Raw genomic sequence first — 24,416 nt, 5'->3', positions numbered from 1 at the left:
GCAAAGTTGATTGGGAAAAGGTTGGCTGAAGACAAATTTTCATTTAATATAACTTTTTTCTACCAAAAATCTTGGACCCTAATTGATAATTGATTGATCCAAAGCTTGAATGTATTTATAATAAATTGGCATATTAAAATCTTGTCTATATTTTGAAAATCCGGGTGGTATTTCATTTATTTTACTGAACTTTGCAAAGTTAATTAACCTAATCGAATTGAATGTTTAATGTAGTTAATTTTTACTTTCTAGCAAATTTTCAAAAAATTAAGCATTTAAGATCCTAATAGATATAACACTAGTATTGATGTAATTGGGCTGAGCACTAAACCAAAGTCGTCATCATTAATTATTAATTGTTTATTAACAATTAGGCAATAAGTTTCCGACAAATATGCCCAATGACACATCCACAGGGTACCCTGATAACGTATGAAACAATGTACCTGAAAAGCCTTTTCAGTTAATTGGAGGTACCAGCAGGACCAGATGGGCCTTCACCGACACTCAGTAACAATTTCTGCAACCATGGTTTTGGACCATTTGGGAGTCTCAAAGGGTTGGTTATACCTTGGAACCTATCTCTCTCTCCAAAATACAGACATATACAGTAGATAATGCAGCTAGCACCTAACCCAACACAACAAGGTTTCAACTTGTCCTGACCCAACACATCAAGATTTCAATGCAGTTTGTCCCAACCCAACACAGCAAAGTTTCAGTGTGTTAGAGAGAGAGAGATCATCTAACCCAACACAACCCATCTCCTCAACTAATAAAAAGATGTTGATGAAACAAATTATATCTTGTGCTGCTTCTAACCATGCATTCAATTGCAATGACAAGCTAGGATCGATGTCTAGCCTCTTGGTCTTGATGGGTAAGCTGCATTTGAACGAGCCACGTGTCAGCACATAGTGATGACACATCATCATGATCATGATCATCGTGAGTGTCCATTTACATGCTTAGAAAGCCTGGAATAGCCCATAGTTAGCAGCAAATAGCAAATAAAGAATTAAACCATGCAATATAATAGCTTAATTAATCAATTAATTAAATAGGGGGATAACACTATAACAGAGATGGGCAGATATTGCAGTGTGGAATGGATGAAGGGTTGATGATGATGTTGATGGGAGATACACAGAGGCAGCTACTGAGGGGACACAAAAAGCAGTAGGACCAATAAGGGGGGTGTGGGTCCCACTCTGAGGAAGGAGGAGGAGGGGGAGGAGGTCAGTTCAGTTGGTCCTCCCCCAGTGCCCAGTCCCCCTGCCTTGAGGGGTCAGCCTAAGCCGGTCTAAAGAAGGACTCTTGCACACTTACACATACAAGAACAACACTTGACTCTAAAAAGGGGGAATTGGAGGTGAAAAGAAGGCGTGCAACTTTATACAATAAATGTTCCGACAACATATGATATGCTTCTCATCGTTTGCTTTTCTTTTTTCTCTCTTCTCTCTTCTCTTTGCTTTCGTTCCTTTGCATCGTCATTGAGTACATTCCCCTCCTCCTCGACAGACGACATTGGCATCTCAGTCGAGACACAGAGAAATGAAAAAGAATTTATTAAGTGAAAATACAAAAAACAAAAGGGAGAAGCAACGGCTCTCACGGGAGAAAATGCCAAATCCCCAAACAGAGGCCTCCAAATTTCTTTTTACAAAAAGCTGACTTTGGTCTTTCACATTCACATTACTATTACACGACAAAATTCTCTCTTTTACTTTCTTAATACTGTGTGTGCATTCCACTTTTTCTCCCTTCTACCTGTTAATTTTCTCTAAATCTTGATTTGACATGCTAACCGGTAGTGATTATGTCGTGACAAGCAAAACCCACTAATTTTTCAGAACTTCCAAACTTGGGTTTCTCTTCAACAAAAGAATGTTGTTTGGGTGGATCATGGATGGGGAATGGCATTATATATACCTTGTCTTTGGCTAATTTCTTAATTTAGGTATGGTTTTTAGCAATATTTTCGAACCGCTGTTGACCCGAATGGTTAGACTGTCCAGCCCAGCAACCATCTAAGCAACTGGTTCCGTTTTACCCTAAATCTACTCTGGCCAAAAATCATTGAATTGGTCAATGACCTGTTGACCCAGGCGGTTGAACCGCTGATCCATTCAATGTTTTTTGGCTATTTTTTTATTTTAATTATTTTTTTTTGTCAGAATGGGCCATCCATTTGAATCAGGCGGTCGAACTATCACCCTAAAAACCAGTGACCAGAATAGTTCCAATTCCGGATCGCTTTTTAAAACATTGATTCTTAGTGTTTCTTACTTGCAATCCCACCCCAACACACACACAAAATATCAAGGAAACAATAATGCGTTTGGAAGACACTTACATTACTAGCTAAAACTGGTAGTTCCTCAAAAATGACTTTGTTCCATTTATTTTGTCACAACTCTTAGTGGACATGAACTTCACCCAATCTGTTTTTTTTTTGTTCTTTTACAAACAGCCCTTTGGGACCCCTTTTCTTGAAGACCCAATTGTAGTTTCTTGATAAAAATATCAAACAACTTGAATTCCTTGATATGGGCCCACAGGACCCATAAGAAGGTCAAGAGCTAAGCAACTCACCAGTTGCCACATATTCAAAAGGTCAGGATCTACTAGCAGATGAGAATCTCAATTAAGAGACTGTCTAGTCTTATTCAAGATGATCGAATAGCTAGGAATCCTTTTCTTTGAGACCCATTTAGTGCCTTGGTCAATCAGACTAGTGGTCAGTTTTGGGGACCATAGACCAATCCATGAACAATGTAACTTCAGACACCACCCCAGAACCCTCAATTATGTTGCTGCATCTAGGACCGTCAACTCCCGGGTTGAGCGGAGCTTCTTCTCCCAGCTGCTTAGTTCAGTCTCTACACAAGCCTAATTAGCTGCTGGTCTTTAGCCTCCGCTACTTTTCTAGTTCTAATTTTGATAAAGCCCATTCAGGCCCAAGACTTACAAAGTTATAAATCCAACAGTCCAAACCCCCAACTAATTAAGACTGATTCATACAAAAGAAAATTAGCAGCAATAAACTATATTAGTTAAATTTGCATTCCCCATCTAATGGATGAGCTAAGCCCACCATTAAAATGGAATTACTTATCTGGGAATGAGTCATGACTCGATTGGGTGAATGAGTTATGTGACTCAGCTTGTCTGGGAAAATGACAAGTATAGAACCCTACTGAATAAAAAGGTTGCCCACCAATTTTACAGTGTAAAACAGAAAAAAAAAAGGACCCATGAACTGAACCTGCAAAAGGTATCAGGGTAGGTCTATAAAGCCATGAATGAAAGAGGACATACATCAATAGAGGAGGTAGGGTTTCTAAGCAGGTTTTGCCATCAATCTTGCTATAATGAGTTCTTGAAGGCCAAAGTGATTCATTTATGAAGGTGTTATTTCCATGGAACCTAAAATAGAGAAGAAAATCTTTTCATGTTTTCTCTTCTTCATCTTCAATTCTTTCTTTTTTTTTTTTTTTTTGCTTTTTTATTATGAGTTTCCGTGATTTTCTTTTTACAGCAGTTCACTTCAAACTACGGATGGATAGGTTAAGAAAGAAAGTGAAAAAAAGGAGAAAAGGAAGAGGGAAGGAAAAAACTTTTTCTTGCTGAAATCTAAGGAGCTGATTGGAATGGGTCCCCCCAAAAGCATGAAAGGGATAAAGAAGAAAAAGATAAAAGAAAAGAAAGAAAAAGGGCTTTCTTTCCTTCTCTTTTTCTTTCTTTCTCATTGCATGCAAAACGATGACACCCTTAGTCATCATTACTGCCACTCGTTTTCATCTCTGATCCCCATGAACTCTTCTCTCTCTCTTTCTCTCTCCATCTCTATTTAAATCCATTGTTTAGAATGCAATACTTAAAGATTTTATGTAATACACTATGTTTTAGTGGCATAACATTTGTATATATTTTTCTTGTATTACAAAGTTTGTAGCATGGTTTTGAACCGCCATTAATTTGGATGGCCGTACCGTTTGGCTTGAGAACTATTTAGGTAATTGGTTTTATTTTACCCCAAATCTGGTCTCTGGCCAAAAATCATTGAATCATTCAACAACTTATTGATTCGGGTGGTTGAACCATCAACTCATTTAATGATTTTGACCTTTTTTTATTTTTAATTTTTTGTAAGAACAGACCATTTATTTGAATCGAACGATCAAACTGTCAACTCAAAAACCGGTGGCCAAAATAATTCCATTTCTGAATCGTTTTTTAAAACCATGATTTGTAATAATAAACAGATTGTAAGCATATACACATGTAGCTGGCTGGGCCCACAATGCTGGATCAAAGGGTCATCAATAGACATATATAGACTGGTTAATTTAATGATATCCAAGGTGGTGGTGATGCTTTGTGTTTGTTATATATATATATATATATATATATATATATATATATATATATATATATATATTACTGAAGTATACGTACAACATGCAAATGGAATTAAATAGATTGGGAGATGGCAAGGAATGAGATTCTTGTGGTGGATAATGAATTGAAGGGATCTGTTGTACTTAGTTTCTCTTTGTATAGCACAATAGATTTATTCTGCAATATTGCTCCAACCAATTGTTCCTTGTGACAGTTAAAAAAGAAAACCTTAAGACAAAGATTCTCTCATGTTTGTGTATGAACAAAGTGAGCTGATAATTGATAGCCAAAGGTACTCTCTCTCAAAGGCCTCAGTAATGGCAGAGGACTAGCACCCACCTTTCTAGGGTTGCCCATCTATTTACAAAAGCCTATCTCTCTTTCTCTCTCTGTGTGTGGCTGGTTGGCTGTGGAATAGACTCCTCAATTTGCATTGTTACATGACAAACAGAAAATAGTATCCAACCTTGGGTGGACAATAGAACAGATGGTAATAATGGTCCAATCACTGTACTCTCATGCATGCATAACTGATAAAATTAATACAATAAGAGAAATAAGAGAAAGAGAGAGAGATAAGCTCTAAAAGAATCTGATGTGTTACATACACATCAGACATTTCTCCAAATCAATCAGGAATGAGAATAAGAATAAGAATATATATTGTACACACATATATGCCTAGCATCCGTACACGTCATTCAACCGAATGGGCTCTGATGGTTCATCACCATATTTGAATGACCCAGTGATGGGCCTTGGGTTACATGGGATGGCTTCAACTCTCTGTGCACGTGAATCTTGTTTGGTACACTTGAATTTTGCTTGATTTTGATAAAAACACAAGTATTTACATCTCTAGTCTGGTTTAGACCGAACCGGTCTGAAGGGTCGATTTCATGGCCTATAGAAACTCCAATTGGGTCCATTTCGTACCTATTAATGTCAATGATAACAATGTCTGAAACCCCTGATCACATGCTGATCTCATTAGTGAGATGGGTCATCCTGAGTCACTTGGGGCAAGCCCATTTGGGGCTGCAAGTCGGGTTAGGGTTCAGACCTAGTTGCTTATTTTGAGGTGGGAAATAAAAGGAAAGAAAATGGTATATAAATTCACATCTTCAAGATAAGTCAACAAGTAGTGAGACTAGTCTAAACTGTCAAAGGAACCAAAATTTTGAGTTATCCAGTCCGGTCCGGTCCGGCCGGGTGTTGAAAGTACTACTGTTGTATGGTAAGAGTGTTTAATACACGTGAAATAAACAAGCACAACAACTTTTGAGTCAAAAAGGTTTTCTCTTCATTGAAATGTGAACTATGAAAAGGTGTTTGTGCTCTGTAATACATATTATTAATGAACATACAAACATGGGTTAATGCCCAAAAGATGATCAAACCACCTTAGCTTTTACATTCTTTTGTGGATCTTTGTCTAACCAGCAACTAAAGTTTTAAATTCATTGGGAAGGGAAACGGATCAAGAAAAGCTTAGTTCGTATCTCAGATATAAGTGTTTGAGAATGTATTGGGCTCTCTGCAATGTGAAAGCCCAAGAGGACCAAATGATGGGATGTTCTCCCTCTCTCTCTCTTTCTCATTCACTGTCTCGAGAATACAAGCAATTCACACAGAATACAGAAAAAGGGGGGGAGGGGGGATGAGTGTATTTGTTTATACACAAATCCATATAAACAAAATAATTTATTGACAGGGGAATAAGGGGGAATACCGTAGCCTAAGAATAGAAGGGAATGTGGGAAAACGCCAAAAGGAAAGTACCCAAAACCCTAAAATTCCTTATGTTTGAAGGGCACCCCTTGAACAACGCATGCCCATCAAGCTGACAAATACAAAACAATCCTCTCTTTCTCTCTCCTTCTCCTCCTCTCTCTCTCTCTAACACGCACAAACACACATTCGCACATATATATCACTCTTAGTTGTTTTTATTTCTGTTTCTTAGGCTCACCTTTTCAAGCTCTAAACATGGATTCTCTCTGCCAGAACAAAACCCATCACTTCCATCAAGAGATAGTACTTTTTCTACTTTCTTGCTCTACTTACTTTTCTCCTTTTATCAACTTTAGGTCGAAGACCAAGAGAATGTGGGTTTTGTTTACTTTGTTTTATTTCTTTTCATTTTTCTTTGCATGGGAGTAAACAAGACAAATGAACTAGCCCATCTGTTTTTTTTCCAACTTTGAAGCCCACTTTCACCCTTACTGCCATCATTGCAGCTGAGGTGGTGGTGATAACTTTTTTCTTTGTTTAACCTTTTTGGGTAGGGTTGAAGGAATGTTTCTTTGCTTGCTCTTGTAGATTTTCTTTTATTATTCTTTGTCTCTCCACTTGACTTGGACCGGCCCTTATTACCAAGAGAGTCTCTGTTGAAGGAACAAGAAAAGCAAGCCACACACTGTAGACTTAGAGCCCAGCCCCAAAACTATTCCCTTATCACACTGCCTAGGTTTATTATTGCTAATAAATTGAGTTTAACTTATCTCTCACCATTAGTAAACCGAGTCCAAATTTCCTACCCACGACAACTCTACTCACATAACATCGAAGCCACACACATGGGGAACATCTTATTATGTATGGGAGATGTTTCCAATGCACGAATGTAGTGTGAGATCCGGAGTCTAACAAACCTGATAGTCTTTCTTCCTATTTGGGATGTGAACACTGATTACTACTTCCATAAGTGGAAAAATATCATACTGGTTTGTTCATGACTTCTTTACCAAACACACATTTAGCATAATCAGGTGGCCTTGAGTTCATGATCAATTACATCATTTTGGATGGATTGAAAGCTTATGGAATCCATCTCCCCATCCACCCAAAAAAAGAAAAGAAAAAAAAAAAGAACAAAAGGGAACTTGTGAATGTATGCTATTATATCTATATTTTGAGAAAAAAAAAAGGAAAAAGATGATATTTCCAGATGTGATCAAGTGACCTTTTGCCCTAGAATGGCTCATAGGCCATACTTATTTTTATTTTGGGCATCTTTTCTTCTTTCCTTTTTATAAAATTTATATATTGTATCAAAGGAACTGGCTAATCTTTCATTGAACATCTTTTTTATCCAACTGGTTCAACCAGATGATACCATATATTGGATGAGATTCCATTTTGTAAAAGCGTATCTTAGTAAAGTAGATTTCAGGCAATTAGTTTGGTAAAGAAAAAGACATAAATGGGTTGGTTACAGAACTACCAAGACATGGACATCAGTAGATAGAGACAAAAGTTGTTTCTGTTCACTTGAGGACCGTCTTCTGTAGAGAATATGCTTCCCATATTACTATTGTATGGACTATGGACAGCCATCCCTCAAGCAAATCCATGGCTTCGGTTTCAGTTTGAAACCTGAGAACCCAAGAACATGAGTGTTTTAAAAACAGAACCTAGTCTACTACACTTTGGTTCATTTATTGAACCAGAACCCTTTAAAACCAAATAGAACTGATGAACTTGATTGCTTGACTGGAAAATTCATGTGAACCCACTGGTCTGATGGTAAATTAATTTAACATTTTTCTTTATTTTTTGTTCCATGTCACTTGGTCACACAGATTGGCCTAGACCAGCTTGAACTGGACCAGCCCTTTTTGAATGCCAAGAGTTAAACTAAATCAGCCATCAGATTAAGCAAACAGAGAAGTGACAACATGTTATAATTAAAGGAAAAAGGGACATTAACCACTCATTTCAGGTTGTCATACTCCAAAATCTCTCTCTCTCTCTCTCTCTCTCTCTCTCTCTAATGGCTTGGTTTTGAGGGATCATAATTGCTGCAAGAACACGTACAAGAACACATTCATTAAGTGGATGACCAAGGAGGAAAACCTTGGATGTCCACCTCACGTGGATTTGGTCATGAATCTATCTGAAAAGTATGACATCAATTGAACTGTGAGATTGGTATGACAATAATAGCCAATTACATCCATCTACCTAATCTATTATGGATGGTGAATTGACAAGTCTTTCTTCCGTGGATGCCACATCATATTATCTAAACTTTGATGAAGCTTTGAGATGGGGTGGGGAAAAAGGGAAAAGTGAGAATGAATTCCAGATAATGGTGAAGCTTAGAGTTTTTGTCCTGATAAAAAGAAAAAGAAGAAGAATAAAATTCTTTAGGGGTTTATTAGCTTGTTCCTGAAAGTGTAAGCCCACTTGAGTCATTTTTCACTCTAGGGTTTGTGATGTTCCTTCTCCCCAAGTCCAAAGGAAAATAGTAAATGACCCCTTGACAGTGTAATAATGATGTCCTTGGTCCTCACCCCCTTTCATTTGCCTTTTATAATTCACAATTGCTTTTCATCTTCATGATGATTCAATCCATCTTCCTATTTAATCTCATCTTTTCATTTATTTATTTATTTATTATTTGATCTCATGAAATTGGTGTCTGATGTTCCCCAAATAATTTGCTTCCATCATTGGGTATTCAGTGGTGTGCATTTCTCAAACAAAACGACACCACTGAAGTGAATGAATAAATGAAATAAAAAGCTCATTTGATTCCTTTTTAGATGCTCTTTCCTCTCATCCTCTATATGAGAAGCCATCTCCATGATTCTTCTAAACCATTATCACAGACAAAGAAACTTCAGGATCCTAGCACCCACCAATCACTAAGTGGGACCGCATAGAATGACTTGCCATAAGCTTTCCTTCATAATTGGAAAATCTGGGGTAACCAAACAACAACACATTGTCGACCAATGCAAGGTTTGATGTAAAATACCGTATCGTTACATATCCTATGACGTAACGTAGCGGTTTTTAAACCCATTGATATGCAGTTTACAGGGTCTTATGTATTTTTATGTTCAAACATAAGAGACCCTCCTAACATGTCTATGGTTGAAGCCTCGATCCAAGAAAATTGAAAAAAATGATTGTTTGAATACTGCAATATGCAAAAATTGTGTATCACATGTATCGATACTTTGAACCATGCATCCGTGTAACAGTTTAACATCAATTCCGATCCACCCACACAAACTCTACCCACGCCTCGCTACAGCTGTATATTGAGAACATCTCCCACATTTGCATGTGTCATATGGATAGGAGATGTGGATTGGTTGGAACATATGGGGTAAAGGATAGGACATGGCATGGCAGCACGCAGCACACAGCACATGCAAGGGTTTTCAGGAAAGCAATGGAAGCCAGCAAGTTGATGGAGTGTTCATATCATATCAATCCCATACACTCATCAAGGTGGTATTGGTATGAAAACACATCAAACAGCCAAAGCATACTTTCTCAGTTAGCTTCTGAGAGTCGCTATGTTTACAAGTAAATTTACAAATAACCCTAAAGTGGTGGTGCTTCTTTCATGCGTGTGCTGAATTTGTCGGACACCTTTTGATTCGGAGAATTCGCTTGCCTCTTCTCTGGTCGTCCAACCAGTTGTGTTATACAAATGACAAATGATGGGATCTCTTACTTGACACGTAGTAGCACAGTGGATTTTGAATGACACAGGAGAAGCATACCCAACGCCCTCCATATTCCCATTCCTCACCACATTTCAACTCCTGGGTCCAATTCAAGCGCTTACATATCTAAAAGTTTATAGCTCAAGAAAGAATATTATGGAAAAAAATTGAAAAAAAAAAAAAGAACAGTTGGTTACTGGATTTGATGCTTCAGTTGATTGCTATAAGTCTGCATCACTCATCAAACTGTGATCCAACCTGAGCTCAGGTAAATGTAGTTCATCACTAATTTGATTTATTTCTTGGATGTCAATATAATTCAAAATTCAGAAGATTCCACCATTTGGTTTTTCCCAACCTCCTACTTGGTTTAACCTGTGAGGATTCATTCCAAAATACTATGACCCAGTATAGAAGTAAGCTTCAAGAGGCTCAAATTTTGGAAATGAGAAATTCATTAAGGTTGCCATGTCACAAGTTCCCCAAAAAATAACTCCCCATGGTGAAATCCCCGATATTTCATTAAAAAAAAAGCTGCAGCAAATAATAATCTATATCTACGTTACACATTCATCACACCTGAAACTGAAAGGGGCCACTATCAGCTTGCAATCCATCTGGACCAGTCTGATCCCTACCCACAGGAGGCCCTGCGTGCAGTTCCAGGGAACTAATGCTGTTGAACTTTTTGATCTATGACAAAAAGAAAAGGAAGGGTTAACCCAAAATTTCAGTGATATGATAAATCCTAAGCATCTCCTGACCGACCTTCCCTCCTGGAACGGAACCTAGCAGGTGGTTTCTGTTCATTCAATCCTCTAATATTTTCAATGTGATCATGCCGTGTCACGATTTTTAGAGGGTGGGCCTCTGTATTGAACACCCATTCATCCAAAGGAATGACAGAGGAGGGTGAAAACAAGAGGTAGAGATACTTGAGCGTCTCCGCAAGGAAGAAGCTTTGCATCATGTTGTCTTTAACACCTGTATTGACCTGAAAAAGAAAGCAGCAGTAGTGAGTAGGACAGTACAATATCCATTCCTTAAAAATCATAGCTAAATTATATCATGTATCTTCACATACTCCTTTTTGTGCATAAATTACTTGATTTGTGCTATGTTTAAATGTCAAGGAACCACTTTTCAACTTTATTTTTTTGTTAATAAAAGAAAATGATACAGAAGGCAGGGGGTAGCTTGACACATTTATTTATTTATTTATTTTTGTCAACTCATTGAAGTTTTATGGATTACTCACAGATTTAGGAGAAATCAACTCTTGTATTAATAAAAGAGCTGGTTGATAGTAGACAAGGTCAATAGGTAACTTTTCTTCAAAATCCAGTTAAGTATGTTCTGAATCTATGGAAAAATCCAAAGAATAATTGCTGGTTTTCTTCTAGTAAGAAAGAACTACCACAGAATAACAATTAACAAATAGAAAAAAGAAATCAAGTTCTCCAACACCAATTTGAAGAGGAGCATTCTGCTATATAACTGTGAATAGAAATTTGACAATTACTAAAATTGCAAATGAGTTGCTTAGAATCCCAATGGAAATAGAGGTAAGAATAGAAACCTGATAGAAGGTCAGAAAAATAGTAGTTGACTCAAACCAATAGTTTCCAAAACAAAATAGGAAACTACTAAACCTGTGTGACATGACTAAGACAAAATCTTTTAAAATTAGAAATTGATAAAACTATTAATTATAGTCCCTCTGATCTGGGACCTTTGGAAAAATGTTGTTTGGGGAAATGCATGAGCTCGGTTCTGATTGTCAAACTACTACCATTTTTGTATATATTTGCACAGCATGAACCTAATCAACTAATTGGAAGAAAAATTTTTGGCCAGAACTTTTTGTTTATATTTCCTCAAGAAAAAAAAAACAAATATATCTCTTTGGTGGACTTTAAGATGCTTTCTTTGTAAAATACCAATCATAAACAATCAGTCACTACACATTATTCACTCGTAATATCATATATGTTGTAAGGCTTACTTAATTGTTACTTTATAGCTGCTGTTAGTAGGCTGTTGGACAGTTACTTGTTTCTTTTTTCTTCTTTTTTCTTATTATTCTAATTCTAGGATATGCCGCCAGGGGCATACTTGTAATTTATGATTCTTTTATGAAGTTAATATAAATAGAAAACTGGCGGTAGCCAGTAGTAACTTTTTCCTCTCAACCATACATCTCTCACTCTCTCCCAATCCCCACGAATCACCACATGGTATCAGAGCAGGTTTTCTAGGTTGAAAAAGACCTACGATCCCTCCTGCCCTATTCTTAAAAAGTGTTTGGACGTGGCAGTTTCTGCAGAAACCCTAGCAGGTTTCTGGCGGCAGCTTTTGTGATTTCTTTTTCTTGGCCGTAATAGAAAGAAAACCCTAGTCGGAGAAGGGTGATGCTGGTGCAGACTCCTCTGTTCGATGCTGTGAAGTCAAGTTCAGATTAGCACCTTCGTACAAGTGCTGAACAGGTGTGTTTTTTTGTTTTAGTTTGTCTCAGCCTTCTTTGGCCGATGGTGCGTAGGGCTCATGCCTTGATTATATAGTTATTTGTTTGGACGTTGGATGGTTAGAGTGTGTGAACTACAGTCAGACTGATTGTAATGTCTGTATTGGTGGTGCTGAACCGATTACCGGACTGGTTTATTGTTCTGTTTGGACGTTGTGTTGACTAAACCCCTTGTTCTCAGCAGTATTTAATGTTCTTTTGCTCACATTCTAGGAGTAAACCCTGAGTTGCTCACATTCTGATTGTGGTAGCTGTGTTGTTGGGTGGTATTTGGACTGGTTTTCAGTAGTATTCGATGGCAAGTCATGAATTAACTTCATCGGGGGTTATACCAACCCGCAGCACAGCGGGTATGGGAGGTGAAAACATGGTTTTTCCCATGCCAATTACCCCTTTAAACGGTCTGAACTACCTGGAGTGGGCTAAGAATGTAAAACTCTATGTAACGGCAAGGGGTAAAGCTGGTTACATCAATGGAAGGGTGAAAGAACCCAAGGGTGAGACGGCTGAACATGATAGGTGGGACCAAGAAAACAGTATGGTGATGTCTTGGCTCCTCGCAGCCATGGAACCTGATGTGAAAAAGAATTTTATGTGGGCAGACACCGCCAGTGAGATCTGGGAACAGGCCAGAACTACCTATTCTGAGCAAAGGCATTACACCAAGGTTTACCAGTTGCAAGCTGAATCCTCAACATGTAAACAGGGAAACCGTAGCTTGTCTTCATACTATTCAGCCCTTACCTCCATATGGAAGGAATTGGACCATTATCAGGCCATAGAGTGGAAGCACGATGATGATGCTAAGGCCTACAGGAAGCTGGTCTCTCAGCAACGGGTGTTTGCTTTCTTGTTGGGACTGAACCCTGCATATGAACCGTTGAGGGTGCAGATCCTAGGAAGCAAAGAGTTGCCTACGGATCACGGGGTATACTCCTTTGTCCAATCTAAAGAAAGCAGGTGGAATGTGATGGTTACAGCTGAGGGGGAGCAACAAGTTGCCTTGGCTGCAATGAATAATAGCTCCACGGGAAAGAAGAGTGACCCTAAGAAGGCAGATGATAAAGATAAGCTGTTCTGTACCCATTATAGGCGTTCACGACATACACGTGACACTTGTTGGGACATCCACGGGAAACCGAAGTGGACAGCAAAGAATCAAGAATAGGGTAAAGGTCATTTGAAGAAAATGAGCACAACACATGTGGCAACCCAAGATACTCAAGTTTCCGGTAGTACCCGAGACCGCCCTAATAAGTCTGACCCCAAGGAGGATATAATGAATTCCTTCAGAGAGCACCTAGAATCTTATGGTAGGGCCTTGCGGCAAATGGACAGCTCAGTCACTGGTACTCCCTCTACTTAAGGTAATATGGCTTCTGCATTCCATGTCACTCCCACAGATTCCCCTTGGATCATTGACTCAGGGGCCTCCAACCACATGACCGGTAAGCCTAACTTATTCCAGTCTTACAGGAAGGGATAGAGTGAGACTTGCAGATGGCTCTTTTCTTCCATTGCAGGCCAAGGATCAATATCCCTTCCCCATGGCCTTAACCTGAATTGTGTATTGCATGTCCCTCAGCTTCCCATAAACTTGCTTTCAATTAGTAGCATTACAAGCTCCTTGAATTGTAGTGTGACATTTTTTGCTGACTCATGTGTTTTTCAATATCTAACTTCTGGGAGGACAATTGGTAGAGGAAGCCTAATGGATGATCTCTACATTCTCGACAACAAAGCTGGTCTCTCGGTGTCATCCTCAGAGTCGCATAGTCAGTCAAATAAGAGTCAAATTTTCTTGTGGCATAGTCGTTTAGGTCATGTTTCTTTCGAAATAATAAAATCTTTGTTTCCAGTTTTATTTAAGTCATGTTCAGTGTCAGAGTTCATGTGTCAAACGTGTCAGTTGAGCAAACAATGTAGAACAACTTTTCACTCAAGTAATAAAAGATCAAATGTTCATTTTCATGTTGTGTATTCTGATATATGGGGGCCTACCAATGAATCTCTGAGGGCGGATATAAGTACTTTATTACATTGATCGATGATTACTCTCGCTATACATGGGTAATTCCTATGCGTAGCAAAGACGAAGTTTCGAAGATAGTAAAAGATTTCCAGAGGATGGAGTTTACGCAGTTCCATGTTGAAATACAGATCTTCCAATCTGATAATGCGAAGGAATACTTCCATGGGGAGCTCAATGAGTTCTTCGCCTCCCACGGATCCATTCATAGGAGCTCATGCGCCAGAACACCACAACAAAATGGTGTTGCAGAAAGGAAAAACAAACACCTTCTTGAGGTAGCCCGCGGGATGATGTTACACATGAATGTCCCAAAAAGGTTTTGGGTGGATGCTATACTTGCAGCAGCGTATGTCATCAACTGCATGCCCTCCAAAGTACTGAACTACATGGCCCCTCATCAGTTATTGTACCCTCAGTCTCCTTTATTTTCCATCCCCATGAGAATCTTTGGTTGTCAGGCCTTTGTCCATGATTTGTCTCCATCCCGAGGTAAGTTAGACCTCGGTCCATTCCTTGTGTCTTTCTGGGGTACCCCTCCTCTCAAAAAGGGTATCAGTGCTTTGACCCAATTAGTCGTAAATTTTTTGTCTATGGATGTGTCCTTTGAGTCCGAGCCATTCTTCCCTCCTCCTCAGGGAGAGAGTCGTAGTGTAGAAGAGAAGCAGGTTCAGGTATCTCTTCCCTCGTACTGAGCCTTCCTATCGGCAGTTGATTGCACCCCTGTTCCCAAAAATGTTGCAAAAGCCGTAAAATGCCCTGAATGGGTAGATGCCATGAAGGAGGAGATTAATGCCCTCCACAAAAATCAGACTTGGGAATAGGTGGATCCTCCAAAGGGGAAAGACCCCGTGGGGTGCAAATGGGTGTTCACAGTTAAGCACAAGGCTGCAATAAACATCGCCAGCAACCCAGTCCTACATGAGAGGACCAAGCATATTGAGGTGGATAAACACTTCATAAGGGAGAAACTGGAAAAAAGAGAAATTTGCATCCCTTATGTCAACTCCAAGGAACAACTTGCTGATGTCCTTACAAAGGGGCTGCCGTGCTCGCGGCACAATGAGTTATGTGACAAACTGGGCATGATAGACATCTTCAGCCCAACTTGAGGGGGAGTGTTGTAAGGCTTACTTAATTGTTACTTTATAGCTGTTGTTAGTAGGTTGTTGGACAATTACAATTACTTATTTCTTTTTTCTTATTATTCTGATTCTAGGATATGCCACCAGGGGCATACTTGTAATTTCTAATTCTTTTATGAAGTTAATATAAATAGAAAACTAGCAGCAGCCAATAGTAACTTTTTCCTCTCAATCGTACCTCTCTCTTCCTCTCTCTCTCTCTCTCTCTCTCCCAATCACCACAATATACATTCATGTTCAGCCTAAGAGCCCTTGTTACAATACAAATCCATAAAAAATTTTTTCTGAGCTTTTATTTATTTACTCATTATTTTTTATCATTACAAATTACTAGAGAGGATACTCTTGATATTATTAATGAGAAAAATGTAGAAGCGAAGAGGATTATGCACAGCTTAAGAGTGCTAGCAAATAGCCCCTTACTGTACCTCAGGGCCTAAAGAGACTTTTAGCAACATATTTTCAACTCAAAAATTTGGCAAAATATTACTAGAGGAAAGGTCCAAACTCCAAAGCATTAGGGGGTATAGGAATTCTCCCCTAGTCTCAGAGGAACTTGTGATGCAGTCAACCACAAAAGCTTTAACATCTACCAAACATAGACCCAACCATGCCTAGAAGATTGTGCAGCATCTTTGGGATGTTTGGTAGGGGGAATTTCCATTCACATACTTGGGACTATTGATAGGTGCAAAAGCATCTCTTTCATCAACATGGCAATCGGTTTTGGATAGAATTGATCAGAGATTAGCAGGATAGAAAGGGAAAAACTTGTCCTCAGGGGAGAGAATAACACTAATAAAAGGTGTTTTGTCTAATCTGCTTGTGTATTATCTTTCTTTGCTTAATGTTCCATTATCTGTGGAAAATTCAATCAAGAAGATGCAGAGGGACTTTCTTTGGGGCATTAAAGGATTAGAAAAGAAATTCACTTAGTCAAATGGGAGTAGGTATGTAGGGATAAGAAGAATGGAGGGTTGGGGATTAGGAGGGTTAAAATATTCAATAATAAGGCATTGTTAGGTAAATTGGTTATGGAGGTTTGGTATTGAAAGGAATGCTCTTTGGACAAAGATGGTGATTTGCAAGTATGGTGTAGTGGGTTTTGCGTAGGAAAAGGAGGTGAAATCTTCTTATGGAGTATGTGTAGGGGAGAGCAAATGGGTAGGTTCTACCCAGAATTGAATGGAACTGACCTCAAACTGGCCTTGAACCGACCCCACCCAATCTGTTACAGTGTAGGGTCGGGTTCCAAATTCTTGGAATTGACCCCTACCCAGGCCGGTTCTAGGGTCTAGCGGTTTACCCTATCCAAACCAACCCGATGAACTGGCCTTGGTACCGAACTTGCCTTGAAATAAACCCCAAAATACTTTTTGAGGATGTGAACATTTGAACCCAAGCACTCATGGTTACAAAGGCCATGGTCTCACTTGACGATGGAGTTACTTAAGTGATTTGATCATTTCTTTTCATTTTAATATTTGAATGTGTATAATAGGTAATGAAAATGGTAATGTTTACAAAATTTAAATCATAATGATATGTTTTGAACCATATATTATGATAACCTACATATTAAATTACTTAATTTAATCAATAAAGATAACATAAGTTTTAAAATATATATTATATTTATTGAAAATCAAGTTTTTAAAGAACATGTTTTTGTTTAGAAAGAAGAGGTTCCATGGGTAGACCCTAGAACCCACCTTCACAAGGTAGGCTTCCAGTTCAAAAAACCAAGAACTGACCTTCGAGGTTCTACCATGGAATCGAACCGTACCAACCCATGCTCACCCCTAGGTATGTGTGTGGAAAGGAATTATGAGTTTCCTTTGGCTAGTGTTATGTATCTTCATTTTTCTTAATACAAAGATCCCATTCTTCTTAATACAAGACACTTTTCTACCTTTCAGCTAGTGTTATGCATTTTCAGTTTTCTTACAAGACATCTTTCATATAAAAAAAAAATGTTCTTCTTTGCACTTCTTCCTCCTTCCTCCTCATCCCCTTCCTCTCAAGGAGGCTTGTGCTTGGGAGGCTTATGCCTTTTACGTTCTGAACTATGCCTCATGCCTCCCAGCAGAGAAACACCTCACATCACACCTCCACATTTTAAGACATTGCTGGAATCTAGATTTATTAAATTACATATAGTTTTGAATGATTAAGAAAGAAGATAAGAGAAGTAGAGAACCATAGCCAGATGTTCTGAATGTAAAGGGTATCCCATATGCCTATTAGGAATTAATTTTCTTCTCTAAATTGGACATGTATTTTACACATGGTTGCTTTGCTTTTTGTATTATTATGTGTCTTGATATGCCTATTTAAATAATCTATAGTCTTGTGTAGTGAGAATGGGCCGAATGGGCCTTAGTTTCTTTTATTTTATTTAAGTCATGTTATGTTTATGTTCTTTGAGTAGTGGGCCTTAGTTATGGGCCTGTTACTTGTTTTTTATTGTTTCTTTAAGTGCTGGCCACCCCATTATGGGCACTCATTGAATTGTACTTAGATTAAAATTAAAAGAATAAATGAGATCAAAAGGGGACTAGAGAGAAAGAGATCAAACTCTTATCTTTTCTCTTCCCTTCTCTTCTTCTTTCATCTCCTTCTACATACTTCTGCTGAAATCTCTCTTTCTTCTTCCTTCTCTTCTCCTTTTCTATTTTTTTCTGAATTACTACAGGTGTCTTTCAACTTATTGAAAACAATAAAAAAAAAAAACATTTTTTGTATTTTTCTAGAAACAAAATATCAAGGAATTTCAAGATTTTTGTTTTCTGAATTACTACAGGAGTGTTTTTCAACTTCTTGGAAACAATAAAAGAAAACATTTTTGTATTTTTCTAGCAAAATATCAAGGAATTTCAAGATTTTTGGAAAATTTTGCCATTTCTTAACAGCTGCAATTTCTCCCAAAGCCTAAAACATTGAAGCATGGTGACATGGTTTGAGATAAGAGATGCTCTTATCAACCATCCAAGGGAAGCATACCATAGGAGAATTCAATATTCTGTGTTAGGGACACTTAATTAGACAATGCAAGACAACATGACTAGAGGAAATAAAGCAAGACCCTACCATTGAGATGAAGGAATCACCTCATAAATTTTTTTCACTTTTCCTAAAAACAATTCAAGTAAAATGGGAGAGAACTTGAAAATTGGTATATGTCTAAAAAAGTAGTGGACTTGAGGAGTACTTACATCCTTCAGCCCAACATATCCAGACTCTATGCGGGAGTTCTTTTCAAAAGCTTGGAATATGTCCCAACCCCAATCTTTATATGTCTTGTTCCCAGTTAAACGCCAAAGGTAGAAGAGGGATTCCACTGTCTCTGGCCTTAATATGTTCCATGATGTACCCACACTCATGTCCTGCCAATTGTGCATAAATTGAACAAGCAACGTCAGATCATGATCCTATCATGTACAATAACAACAGGAGAATCCACATATCTAACCTGTCCAGCATGAAAGAAGTAGTTCTCTCCTGCCAATTTTGTTGGTGTTGATTGGTAAAAGTTATAACAAGTCCAAGCAAGCTGCACAAAATGAAAATAGAAGAAAATAAACAGAAGAACGAAGGAATCTGGTTAATGTATAAAAAGCAATAATTTTCTGTAAGCTATCAACAGCATCAATGAGTGCAAGAGCCCTTTTTTTATCAGCAACAAAGATTGATTTATTAAGTAAAAATATATGGGATTAAGTACAAAAAAAGATGACCTGTCATCCCCCCAAGAAACAAACCCAGGATTACAATGAGGCACAATATAGATGCTGCCTTGCAGCCCCTTGTTTGGCAAAGTATTTGCTGCTAGCCCATTTGCACTTCTAATCCACCTGAAATCAGTATTTATATCCTTTACTAATCATTCCACTTCCCTGAAGAAATGTGTAAGGGTCCATGGAATATGTCTGTTACATCTTGCCCAAAAAATAATTACTTTTGAATCTCCTTCCACCTCCCTGTCGAAAACCAGTTGCTTTTCTAGCCAGAGTCCCTTCAGTAAAGCCAGTAACTCAGCCTTTACTGAGTTTGTAATGCCAATTGACCTGAATATAGAGCCACAATCTTACACTCTGCATTCCTGATTGCTCCACCTATTCCTGCCAATCCCGGGTTGCCCAAAGAATCAAAGTTCAATTTTACTTTGTTAACCTCTGGAGTTATCCACTCAACTCTTAGTTCTTCCTTTTCTCTACGACTGCTATATCCTTCCATGCCTTTAGGATGTTAGTTACTGAGAAAAGCTGAAAACTGTCTAATATTTTTATCCACAAGGCAACCCTCACTTTTATACTGTCAATTACCTCCTCCAAAATTCTACTTTTTCCAGCAAAAATTCTATCATTCCTTTCCTCCCACACTACCCAAGCAACAGCTGCCTTAGTGGCTCTCCACATTATTCTCCCTCTCTTCTTTTGTTGCCTCAAGAAGTTTGAATTTAAAATGTCCATCACCTCTTGGGGAGAATCCCAACTGCAGCCAAAGAAAGAACAAAAAAATTCCCAAATAAAAAGTACAAAGGAACAGGAGACTATTAAGCGGGATAGGGACTGTCCACTATCCCTACATAAAAAGCACATATGAGGAGAGAGGCAGGAGGAAGGCCTTCTTTTCTGCAGAAAATCAAATATGAGTGCAAGAGATTTTGCCCTATCTGTGAAGGCACCAATGTTTTAAAACTAGATTGTTTTTTTTTACTATTAACATTAATTTCATTAAAAGATTGACAAAAAGAGAAAGAGTACAAGAGCTGGATGATAGTCCAGTCCATTATGGTTTCAGCCAGCCCTATTACAATTCAGCCCAAAACAATTATATCCCTTACTTGGCCAAGTAATCTTGCCATTCCATTTTCTGTTCTCCCATTCCAATTGAAGGAAGCTCCCACTTCATTGGCTAAAGATCAAATTTCCCTTATTGTCTATCTATACTCCCAAGCTCCTGGAATATTGTTGCTTAACCAAGAAATAACCACCGGAGTCCCCCTCCACCTCCAGTAGTTGGATTTCAAGGTTCTTGGCTATTCTCAGCCCATGTAGTACCACCATTGTTTCTTCCTTAACTGAATCAACAACTCCAATAGGGCCTTAATACAAAGCTTTGATAGCTCCTGTTGCATATTTAATTAGACCTCCAATTCCTGCTGGTGCTGGATTGCCTAGTAAGCTGCCATCAAAGTTTAGCTTTAAACATTGATTTTCTGGTGGTTTCCATTGAATCACAGCCTTATCTTTTATCTTAGAAGAGGTGGTTTCCAACTTTAAAACTGGACTGTTTGACAACCAAGAACACTAGCAAAATGGTTAGTCCATCAACCAGTCAACCCCCCCCCCCCCCTAACAAAAGAAATAATAAAAAAACTTTGACCCAGTCAATTGCCCAGGTGAATGCAGGTTTGAAAACACTAGGAAGCACCTGCACCATCTTTGTGAGAATCTTATAATTTATGATATTCTTATAAGCTCAAGCATGTCCATTGTTCAAATAAAGCAAGTTCTGAATTAGATATGCACCTATAAGCAACCTTACAAGTCATGCTAATCAATGATTAATCTAAGGCAATATGAAGAAATCACATGACAGTTCCCGTTTCTCTTTTATGTGTAGAGCAGTGTTTTAAAAGTGCAAGGCACAAAAAAAAGTGTAAAGGGGATTTTGTGCCTGAGGCGCAAGGCCCAAAATTTATAAAAAAAAATAAACAATTCAAAAAATATGTAAAAAATGTAAAAAAATCAAAACAAATTAAGAAAATATTAAAAATACAAACTTTAAATTTAAACTAAATATTTTAAAAAGCTTATTAGTTCAAATATAAATGCATAATCATAGCATATAAAACATATTCAACTAGATCAAACTTCCAAGTTCTTTATTTATTCCCTAATTACACTATTTCAAATAGATAATATGATGTTAAACATATTTCATTCCTGATTCTATGAGCTGCCTTTGTACCAAGTCCCTTGAGGCAAGTCCAAACAAATCCATGTTAGTCTTAAATTGTTAAATCTTAATCCCTACAAAAAATGGTTTTATAATTTTAATCATCTTTTAGAAAATATCCATAATTGGAGCTTCAATGAGTGTGCAAGAATTAACAAAGGCACGTGCCTAAGCAGAGGTGCAAAGTGCACCACGTGCATTCCTAGGTGCACTAGGCACGTGCCTATTTAAAAGGGCTAAACCTGGGCCTAGGCAAGGCACAGACCCTAAAATGCACCTTGCATGTGTGACTAGGCATGCCTTTTAAATAACTGGGATATAGATATGGTTACAAAAGTTAGGTAGATCACGATTAAAATGCACCTCACCTGTGTTCCTAAGAGTTCCTTTTAAATTACTGGGGTATAGATATGATTTAAAAAAGTTATGGTAGATCAAAATGATGTAGCTGTTGTCATGAACAATAAAGGATCTGGGTACCACCTTTGTTCTAGAGGAAGTGGTCCAAGGACCAAATCCCCTCACCCAGGTGGTCTCTCAGTGTATAAGCACTGCTCTTATAGAGAGACTATCCACCCCAACCCACTCCACCTCACACCCCCCAACCATGGAAACAGAAAAAGAAAATAAATATTTTCTTTATCGGAAAAAGGACTAGAGGACTACATAATTAAAAAAAAAAACAGAAGAAAAACAGGATTAGAGGACCAATGTTTTTATCTATGCATTTAAAATCATAAATCCTAGTTTACTATGAGTTGTCCTGTGATTCAATTAATACAAGGTTCTCTATTACACTACTCTATTTGTTACTTTTATTTTACTTGGGAAAGCTAATTGCTCAAAAGGCTCTTGTTCAGCTCTATCATTTGTTTGGCAAGGAACCATAATCTAGTATGACAATTTTCAGAAGGTTTATTGCAAAGAATTCCTAACCTGAGTTAAGTGTTCATCCAAAAAATTGAATAAGGGAAAACTCCTCAAAACAAACTTGTTGAGAATCTAACACTGACTAATATTTGAAGATACCTCTTCTGCAAGTGATAAAAATTTCCTAGCCTCTTCAGGACCATAACCAGATGAACCCAAAGCCAGCATTCCTGGAGCAAAGCATGCTAATTCATCCATCTGCATATATAGAAAGCATTGAAAACTCCACAGAATCATATATAAAGCCACAATGAAACATCAGACAGTACAATAGAGAGCTCCTTTTCCAGTATTAAAAGACTACCTTGTCTGAGAGATGATCTCCATTTTTCTCACAGATGTATGCAAACGATGAGGGTGTTGTTCTCCGAATCAAGCTTACAAGACCTTTCATTGATGTTTCCCACATTTCTCTGTTTCCAGATATGAAAGTCAGAAATTTCATTTTTTTCTCTTTTTGTTATTGTTCAAAAAGAAAGAAAGAAAGAAAAATCTTCTTCTTATGAAGATTTCAAATGAGAAAAAAAATAAAGGTTATCAAAGAAGATGAGAAAATCAAAGGCTGTCTCAAGTATCATTGCAAACTTGTTTCACTTATCTAGCCACACTAATGGAAGGGATGTTCAATAAGGAGAGCAAGAAGCAACTTCCTTGCTTGCATGAGATAGTCTAGAAGACCCCTTCATCTTACCAAAGTCCCAAGCATTGAATCTCCCTAACCATGATATTATAGAATTTAGTAATTGAAGTCATTATTCAGTCAATAGTAAAAGGCCCAGGACAAAAGATTTTCCATTTTCCTAGCACACCAAAGTAATTGGAGTCGTTATTCAATTGTTGTGTTCCCCTCCACCCCAGATGAAAGAATTTGGATCCCGGACCCTAAAGGCTCTTTCTCTTGTGCCTCCTTTTTTTGTTCCTTAATTGCTCAAGCTCCTTTAGGACCTTCATTTCCAGTGAATGAGGTTTGGTGCAAACCAGAGGCTTTTGTTGGGAGGTCTTTCATGGAACAACACTTTGGATATGCTGCAAAAGAGAAGAAAAAAATGTTTTTTTATCCCTTAATTGGTGCACACTCTGTAAGGAAAACAGCGAGGTTGCTTATCACATTCTAATTTCCTGTTCATTGGTATCCTTTATTTGGGAGTGGTTCTTTGACCTCTTTGGGTGCAGGTGGATTCCACCTACAAGCTTACCTAGTCTGTTTACAGGTGAACTTTTTAGGTGTCCAAGGAAAAGAGGAAGAATCTTATGGAGATGCACTAGGGCCACTGTTGTTTGGTCAATGTGGGAAGAAAGAAATGTGAGACTCTTCAAAGATGAGGAGAGAAATCTGGATGTAATTTTAGACTATATCCTCCTAAGGGTGATTCATTGGGTTAACCCCCTGGATCTGTTCTCTCCATTTTCCTTTGATGGCATAAAAAGGAATTGGAGGGAAGTGGCCTTTTTCGTCTACAAGAAAGACAAGAAGAGTTCAGCTTTGGGAACCACCACCAGAAAGCTTTGTAAAACTCGATTTTGATGGGAGCTGTTTCAGCAACCCAGGCCCTTCAGGCATAGGAGGGTATTCAGGGATAAAGATGGAATTATCTTAGCTTTATTTTCGGATCCTATTGCCCAAGGGAATTCAACTAAGGCTGAACTATCTCCTGTATGGTATGGAGTCCAATTAGCAGAAAATCTTAATTTAAGAAGGCTGTTAATAGAAGAAGACTCCCATGTAGTGGTAATTTTGTTAAAGAATGAAAAGAAGGCAGCTTGGAGCTACCAAGATTTGGTAAAGAAGACCAAGTGGCATCTGAGAGACTGAGAAATGTAACAGTAATTTTTCATTGGGTTCCAAGGGTTGCTAATGGGATGGCAGATTCTCTATCAAGGCAAGGGGTTGAAAGGGAACAGTAATTTTGGGCTACGTTGTTTTAAGGTGTGAGTGTGCAACTACTCCT

At 38.1% G+C, this 24,416-nt stretch overlaps 1 protein-coding gene across 4 annotated transcripts in view; it reads right to left on the bottom strand.

The window, feature by feature from the left end:
• Positions 1-9,581: 9,581 nt before the first annotated feature.
• The window catches only part of MNS1 (alpha-mannosidase 1), a 36,983-nt gene continuing 22,148 nt past the window's right edge, over positions 9,582-24,416 (bottom strand). Inside the window, exons 10-17 of one of the 4 annotated variants that reach the window (XR_016079457.1) lie at positions 22,772-22,880; positions 22,567-22,665; positions 19,046-19,126; positions 18,789-18,959; positions 10,644-10,869; positions 10,455-10,568; positions 10,073-10,133; positions 9,582-9,974 (exon numbers count right to left, since the gene is read on the bottom strand). Coding sequence is in view for 1 of the 4 variants with exons in the window: in XM_010278407.3 (XP_010276709.1) it covers positions 10,546-10,568; positions 10,644-10,869; positions 18,789-18,959; positions 19,046-19,126; positions 22,567-22,665; positions 22,772-22,880 (709 nt within the window). In the remaining 3 variants the exon portion in view is untranslated. The other 3 variants (XR_016079456.1, XR_016079458.1, XM_010278407.3) reach the window with 3 other exon arrangements.

This window comes from Nelumbo nucifera, chromosome 8 (assembly GCF_055504915.1).
Source record: "Nelumbo nucifera cultivar China Antique chromosome 8, China Antique-T2T, whole genome shotgun sequence".
In the NCBI taxonomy this organism is placed as follows: Eukaryota; Viridiplantae; Streptophyta; class Magnoliopsida; order Proteales; family Nelumbonaceae; genus Nelumbo; species Nelumbo nucifera.
The sequence above is the reverse complement of the archived record's forward strand: the minus strand, read 5'-3'. Positions and strand labels throughout refer to the sequence as shown.